Genomic DNA, 8,448 nt, shown 5'->3' on the forward strand with positions numbered 1-8,448 from the left:
AAGATACTATATTATTTCATATCGAATGAAAAAGTGGTGGCGTCATACGGAAACTTTTCCTTGATATCAAACCTCTTTACTATGTTTTGTTTATAAGCAGAGTTGACTGTATATTTTGACTGTTGGGTGGGTTGATTAAATCGGCCCTATTTATGGAGAAATTCTACTGGTTGCAGGCTAGAAAAACCTTGAAATGATCTTTGTGGAAGTGCAAGCTGTGACCAAAATAAGTTTTGGAAAGTCAGATTTTAGCTTGTGTATCTCTTGACTACGTCACTGTCTCTGCAACTTTTAAATAGCAGTACAGCTTAAAATGCATGGTATCAAATGCACAGGACACTTGGCTAATAAAACCCTGGTTATAAATCAGTTTATTTTTTAGAGTGAAACATTAAGACAAAATGTTAAGCTTTTACAAACCTTTCAGCTGTGCCTGTTGTTTAAAAGTATTCTTTTATTAAGAATTCTCAAGGGGTAAATAAAAAAGAAAATCATGATACATCTCAAGTGTGTCTTTGTTAGTGTCATTGTGTTGAAAAGTTCTTTTTTTCATTGCCCTAACGTTAGCCCTAAGTTTGGACTCGGAATCATTGTTCTTATAAATTTATTTCCACCCTACAAGTCAATAACAAGGGTGAATGTATGCAGGCTTATAAATGTCATACAAACTATCATAAACTAAGCTATTTGACTTTGATCTATATGTTGGGGTTGGATATTGACAAGCTGTTTAATATTTGACATTCATACAAAATAAAAACAAAAGTATTTTAATGATGTGCCCTTAGTTCATCTCGAATGTTTCTGGATACATTGTAACTTCAAAGTGTTCTCTTTAATACACCGTAGTGTAAACAGTTCGTAATCGGGACCATAGATCGTACATCGCCGTTAGCTAGCTGGCGGTGCTATACCACGCGGCGCTATATTATCCTCAATCGGGTCTCCTGCATTAGCATACTGACAAGTTCCCAACTGCGAATGATAAGGAAAATCGTCCAACGCGTATGACATTTTGGCTGAAGAAATGGCTTCAAACAGCTCCGCAAACGTGAGTATTTTCACATATGTAACAGTTTTACTAATGGAAGACAAACAGCCAGGAACATGGGGATAATTTTTACAAGGAATATGAACATTATCAACTATTTATGAGCAAGATTTGATTGAGTGAAGTGAGTGCGATTTTTAGTGCATTTATTTGTATTGTTGTATTATTGTACGTTAAAGCATAGAGCTAGGATCTATATGGTTAAAGCATGGTCTGGCCCGAGGTAGAAGGCAGTGGACACTATTGCTTTTATTGGTAATTACTCAAAATAATTATTAGCGTAAAACCTTACTTGGTGACGATTAATGAGAGAGGTTGATGGTATAAAACATTGTGAGAAACAGCTCCCTCTCTGTCTCTGTCTGGAGTCTGATGTGACAATGTGAGTGACTGGGGCGCTAGATTCCTTTTTTCGAATAATGTCAACATTTAGAAAAAAGGAATCTAGCGCCCCAGTCACTGGGTCTAGATGTGACATACATAGTTTTCAAGAAAGAAGTAGTTGGAAAAGTTTCCGTATGGCGCCACCACTTTTTCATTCGATATGAAATAATAATATAGTATCTAATATTATTTACCTCAATGAGATATCCTCTTTTGTAAAAATGAGTGAAAAAGCGGTGGCGCCATACGGAAAGTTATCCCAACCATCTATTCTAAACTTCGTGTGACAAGAGTGTGTTTTTTTCTTTCATTATTATCTCGCAACTACGACGACCAATTGAGCTCAAATTTTCACAGGTTTGTTATTTAATGCATGTTGAGATACATCAAGTGAGAAGACTGGTCTTTGACAATTACCAATAGTGTCAAAGTGTCTTTAACGTTTACGTTGGTTTAGTCAGCAGGATCAACCAAAAGTTTGGACGTAGTAATCAATGTTTTTGTGTACAAAAGGATGTCACTCATTTAGACAAACTCGTCCATCGCGGGTCAGACAACTCGATGGCCTAAATAAAAAGTTGCATTCAACCATAAGACAAGTTCATTTCAAGTTAATAATAATAAATAGTTCATGTCAAGATCAAGTTCATGTTGAATTTTGATCAGACAACTCAACCGGTTGGACAACTCGGACGGTGGGTTGTCTATTAAACTTATGTCAGATAAGCCGAAAGATGGCCACGACAAGTTGATGGATGGCCACGGTGTTCGGGTCACACCGGTGGCGGTCATGGCGGTGTACGTGTGTGCAGCAGCTGAGCTATGCGGGGACATTAGCACAGTCATACTATACTGAATTGGCACACGTCGCGAGTCTCCTCAAGGGTTTGGTGGGGTGAAGGCCAAGGGACACATGCACACTTGGCAGCGGTGCATGAATGTCCGGGCTAAAGAGCGCTTGGACAGATTTCCGTGCACCAGAGACACGCAAAGATGACCGTCATGCACAAAGATTCGCATGTCTCAAAAACTCTCAGCAAACTGTGGCCAGCTGACGGCAAACGAGGCAGCCTAGTTTGTTTCTTTGTTCTTAAGTTGAATTGAAAATGTGTAATTCATCTGAAACTTGTTCATTTATTATTTTATGTATTTTTAGAGACCTGATGACCACAGGAGGAAGTGGGACAGGGATGAATTTGAGAAGATCGCTAAGGAGCGGTTGGATAAGGAGGATGATGACAGTACTGAAAATGGTGAGTTCAACATTCAGATACATTCCTTCACAATGCCAAACATTGTACTAAAAACTTTCTTAATTTATTTGTTATGTGATAAACTGCGGGGAGAATTTTGTTCAATCATTTGCCATTCTTTCTTACTCTGCAAAACCAAAAAAAGCTTGGAACCCTTTTTCAAAGATACTTGTGATCATTTTAATTTAATTGCCCCCAAATAACTAATTTCAAAGTACCAGGTTGATCATGAATGCAGAATTTACCCGTGGGTGGTGAGAAGCATGTGTCTTGCTCAGGGGCACAAGCTGCTATAGGCTTCTCTTAAAAAGTTTTTATTGCTGTTAAATTTAAGAGAGGGATTACCAAATGTATACCTTCCCTTTAACAGAGAGAAAACGAAATGAGCCACCAATTAGACGAGAACTTCTCAAGCAAAGAGAGTACAAAGTTGACCTGGAGTCCCGCCTCGGCAAGTCACAGGTCATCACTAAGACAACACCCTCATCACAGATGGGCGGGTACTACTGCAATGTGTGTGACTGCGTTGTTAAAGACTCCATCAACTTCCTTGATCACATCAACGGCAAGAAACGTAAGTACCAAGTTGCATAATGTCCCAAAATATGTTCACACTCATTAATCATAAATATTTGAGACAAACTTAAGTTAAATCAAATCTTTTCGTAGACTATCTTTGTTTCATTTTTTTGTTTTTTTCTTTCGAAAAACTATGATTTGTTGATACAATCGGCAGTTGTTGTTTGCGTATCCAGATGAGAGCAATTTCTTGCAACGGGAGGCATCACTACCATCAGTAAAGTTGTGAAAAAGTAAAAACATTGTCAATGTGTGTTTGTGAAAAATTAGTGACAGTAGTCTGATTACCAACCGTTAAGTACTTGGAAATACATCTGCCTATGGAGGTGAACACCAGACATGGACCAAAGTGTGGCCAGCCAATCTCGTGCCTGTTTTGCACTGGGGCTGCGCTTGTTTATAAATATTGTCACAGGCGGAAGTGATTTGATTTTTCATGGAAACATTTTAAGATTTGCAATGTCGTGAATTAGTTTAAGTCAATTCTTAGCTCTCAAGTGATTTTTGCCTAAGTCAAGTCAACTCACAAGTACTTTTTGCTCAAGTCAAGTCAAGTGACATGTAATTTTTTGTCCAAATCAAGTCAAGTCGCAAGACCACAAAATTGGTGACTCGAGTCATACTCGAGTCCAAGTCACCGACCAAAGTCAACAACACTACCAAATACAGCTTCTTTAAAATTCAACAATACAAAAGACATTCCAACTGCTTTCTTTCCCTCCCATTCAAATTAGTGTAATAAAACTGAGGCTAGACGAATAGTCACATCCTTTTTTGTACATGTATATGGAAACAAACCAAAGAGAATCCCCAATGCGTAAGAACACTGTTTTTTATATGCGATACAAAATCAACCAATCTTGCCTCCATTTTGGTTTGCAGATCAACGGAATCTTGGCATGTCCATGAAAGTTGAACGCTCTACCTTGGACCAAGTCAAAAAGCGTTTTGAGCTGAACAAGAGGAAGCGTGAAGAGAAAAAGAAAGATTACGACTTTGAATCAAGAATGCAAGAACTCAGAGAAGAGGTAGGAAACATTCTTAAACTTGTAGAGGGGGGGGGGGGGCTTTTTTTTCTTTCTTCATACATGATTAAATTTGCACAAGAATTGTTTTGTTTTTTAACCCCAGAAGAGTCACGTACAGTTGTTGCATTATGCCTCAGTTTTGACAGGTTATGAGTTCCTTGATTTTGGAAGTGTCATGGTCGAGCGGTTAAGAGCACCAAATTCAAACTCTGGTGTTTCTTATCAGAGCCGGGGTTTGAATCCCCAGCCGTGCACCCTTGCTTCGTCCTTCGGATAGGACGTAAGCCGTTGGTCCCATGTGTTATGTTACGCATGTAAAAGATCCCAGTTCACTTATTGAAAAGAGAAGGGGTTCGCCTTGGTGTTCCTGGTCTGAACGGAAGCAAGCACCACAGCACCTTGTAAAATATAACATGGTGCTTTCTAAGGATTATGTCTCATTGCAGGAAATACTGTTACAGAGCCAGGAGCATCAGTGTGAGGCACATGTGTGCTGTATAAGAAGCAACAATTATTATTACCTTCATTCTAATAATTTGTTTGATTATGGTTTGATTTACCAGGAAGCCAAACAGAAGGCCTACAAAAGAGAGCAGAGGCAAGATAGAAAACGAAAGGCAGACGATGATGATTTGGATTCAGGTGTTGATCCTGATATGGCAGCCATGATGGGATTCTCAGGATTTGGTGGTGCAAAAAAGTAAGAAGTTTGTACAATCGTCTTGTTTGTTGTCGAAGAATACATATTATTTAGAGTTTAGTGTTGTCCTAAAGGCAAGCTGATTTACATTTTACCTATGTGTTTTGTGTGTGGAAAATTCAAAATGTGTTTTAGTTTGATCATTACATTTTTACAAGACATTCTCAGAAGTATTCTCACATCATGCGTAATTGCCTTGGTGTGCACTTTCCAGTACGGCTGTCCAACACAGACTTGTATGGTAGTACATGCCTAGCACCTGCCGCGGTCTGCAAAGACCTTAGGTGCCTCTTGCTGCCTTTTTATATCCACAAATCCAACCATCTGAACCCTTGCGACAGGGTTGCAGCCTCAGCTGCACCTACATGTACATAATATCATCCAGGTTAAGACCTCAACGCTATCGGCCTACATCACAATCAGGCTGTTCATGCTGCCCAGGATTGGCCTGGGTGGCACAAACGATTTTCTAACTTTGCAAAAACCTGTGGTTACAACTTCTCAAGCCCAGTTCGACCCGAGTAGTGTAACTATATATATTTGGACAAATAAGGAGTCTGTGTTCTTGGATAAAACGCAAACCACGGCATTAATACAAAAATATTAACAATTATTTCTGTTTTTGTCTTTAATTGCCAGGAAGTGAACAGCTGGGTCTTTAGGTTTGGATTGAGTGATGTTTTAATTGTCACCAGGAGGGCAGTGAAATATTGAAGACCAGCTAAAGCGATTATCTTATTCCATAAGAAATGCTGCCGTCTGATGTAGTGGCTTACAGAGGGCGTTTGATTGCCAGTTTGAACATGAACCATCGGATGTACATGTATTTATTTATCCTTCATTGGTTATCAAAGCTGACAATAGTTGTGCTTGAATCGTTGCTAGTAACCATGGCAAGGAAGAGAAGGACCATTCAGAAAGTTTTTTACAGTCATTTAAGTGGACCAGTTATGGGCATGCGATTTGGTAGATCGTCTTAATCCGCATTCGGTAAAAGTCTTTATCATGACATGTGTTACCAATCATGCCAATAGCTTTACTGTGTATGTAACGATGCACTTTCTATAAAGCTGATCCTTGTCTTTTGATTTGATGATTTTCATGAGGTATTTAATGAACTACATGGCAGTTGTCGTGTGCTTTTCATTTTGGTATTCATCATACATTTTCGTCCCATCCTTTCTTAGTTACTTTCTTGCGCGCTAGACCAAATGCCCCGACCACACAAAAAACACTCGCCAAAATGCTCTCACTGTGATTGGATGCCAGAAACATCTTTCCTCCAATCAAATGACAAAGTTCTACTTGGATTTTACATACACCATTTGTATTTATGCATTGGAATGTTCCATTTGACTCGGCTTCACTTTGTTTTAAACTCATGACATGTTCTCACCACTGCACTCAGAAATATTTGTTACTCATAGGAATGATGATATATTACATTGTAGCGTTCAAACAAACAAATTGACAATTCTCTTAAAGCCATCATACACTTTCGGTACAGAGAAAAAGTTCACAGATTTACAAATAATTTACAGGGTTTACAGAAGGTAATGGTGAAAGACTTCTCTCAAAATATTGTTCCATGAAATGCTTTACTTTTTGAGAAAACATTAAAACAATATCATTTCTCGATAGCGAGAATTACGGATTTATTATAAACACACGTCATGACACGGCGAAACGCGCGAAAACAGGAGTGGATTTTCCCGTTATTTTCTCCCGACTCCGATGACCGATTGAGCCTAAATTTTCACAGGTTTGTTGTTTTATATATAGAAGTTGTGATACACGAAGTGTGGGACTTGGACAATACTGTGTACCGAAAGTGTATAATGGCTTTAACAGCACTGTACTCATTTGGTAATTGTCAAAGACCAGTGGTCTCACTTGGTTTAAATTTGGGCTCAATCGTCAATTGGTCATCAAAGTTGCTAAAAATGATGAAAGAAAAAACACCCTTGTTCGACGAATTTGTGTGCTTTCAGAAAGGAATAAAACACTTCTAGCTAGAAGTCTTTTAATATTTTAGTGAGAAATTACCTCTTTCTCAAAAACTACATTACTTCAGAGGGAGTCATTTTCCACAATGGTTGATACTATCAACAGCTCTCCAATGCTCGCTACCAAATCAGTTTTTAAGTTAATATTTGTTTTTAGTAGTTACCAAACGTGTACTTTCCCTTTAAGGATATACTTTTTCACTAAAAACCTGATATCATTACCAATCAATTTTTGTAAGCCTTGTGGAATGTTTCTGTCTAAAACATTTCAGTCCCTGCGTAAATTCATCCCAGTACTTGATTTTTATAACAATTTTCCAAATCAAAGTAACCTCTTTTTTTTTCCTACATGCCCTACGCCGACAATTGATATATACTGTATACTTGCGGAAAGGATCCACAGGCATACTACCTTGGTTAGGATTCGAACCCATGACCTTTGCCATTGTAGACCACTGAGTGTGCCCGATTACAAGGGGCCGATTCAAATCCTGTAATTAGCAACAGGTACTGCAATTAATTTGTTGAATATAATGTACGCAGACAAAATATAAGCAGTTTTGTTATTTTCTTAGAAATACGACTACAGTACCTAAATAAAATTTGACCAGTTTGTTGTTTGGTATTTTGATTTGAAACAAGAGGATAGGAACAAACCCGATTATGAACCACATCCCCGGGGAAGCCAGGCTTCCTTTTTGTAATTCTGGTGTGGGTTATATTTATTTATAGTTCTTATGTCAGTTTGTTTGGAAACCTTCTCACTGGTTCTACTACTTTCACTTGGTGAAGACATTTTAATATTGTAAAAAATATGTATATAGTTGAACATGATGAAGTTCAGTGACAAAACTTACATTTACGTTGACGGTTTTGTTTACTTGTCTCTTAAGACAATTATTATTCAACTGACTTTTTGTCTTTGCTTTTTCAACTTATTTTGTAAGTCACACAGTTATGGAATAAAGAGAGAAAAATATGAAACCACATGTACAACTCTGAGTTTGTATAATTGTGAATTTTGTTTATGAAGTATACACCGTAATGGGCAATGCATGTATATTGCTGTCAGTTTTTTAAATTGTTGTATTTTAAGTAAGGCTGGCAAAGATACTGCAAACAAGACTGCTTCATTTTTGGGGTGAAGTTTAGTTGTCATAAAAAACTCATATCAATCAAACAAAATCAGACACTCTGACTCTTCTATTTGTACCTCCATGCTCGAACCTAACAATAAAATATACAAATACAACATTTATATCTATGTAAAATTTGCTTTAACTACCATTTCGACAATGTCTGCTAGAAGAGATCATCTTAAACTGGAAGGCACATTAAGTCACTTTCTACCGTTTTGAGGAGAAAGATCCACAGAGAGTGCTCCTTTAACTTTGTTCACCGTTAAGTTGTAATAGCGCCCTCATTAGTGTAAAATGAGCCAGTCAAT

The 8,448-nt window shown here is 37.9% G+C and overlaps 1 protein-coding gene across 1 annotated transcript; it reads left to right on the top strand.

The window, feature by feature from the left end:
- Window positions 1-977: 977 nt before the first annotated feature.
- LOC117306612 (zinc finger matrin-type protein 2-like) lies at window positions 978-5,723 on the top strand. Its single transcript, XM_033791097.1, has 6 exons — window positions 978-1,051; window positions 2,592-2,688; window positions 3,059-3,262; window positions 4,150-4,295; window positions 4,859-4,995; window positions 5,635-5,723. Exons 1-6 carry the CDS (start codon window positions 1,028-1,030, stop codon window positions 5,639-5,641), a joined length of 615 nt encoding a protein of 204 aa, XP_033646988.1. The 5' UTR covers window positions 978-1,027; the 3' UTR covers window positions 5,642-5,723.
- Window positions 5,724-8,448: the final 2,725 nt, after the last annotated feature.

This window comes from Asterias rubens, unplaced genomic scaffold (genome assembly GCF_902459465.1).
Source record: "Asterias rubens unplaced genomic scaffold, eAstRub1.3, whole genome shotgun sequence".
Lineage (NCBI taxonomy): Eukaryota > Metazoa > Echinodermata > Asteroidea > Forcipulatida > Asteriidae > Asterias > Asterias rubens.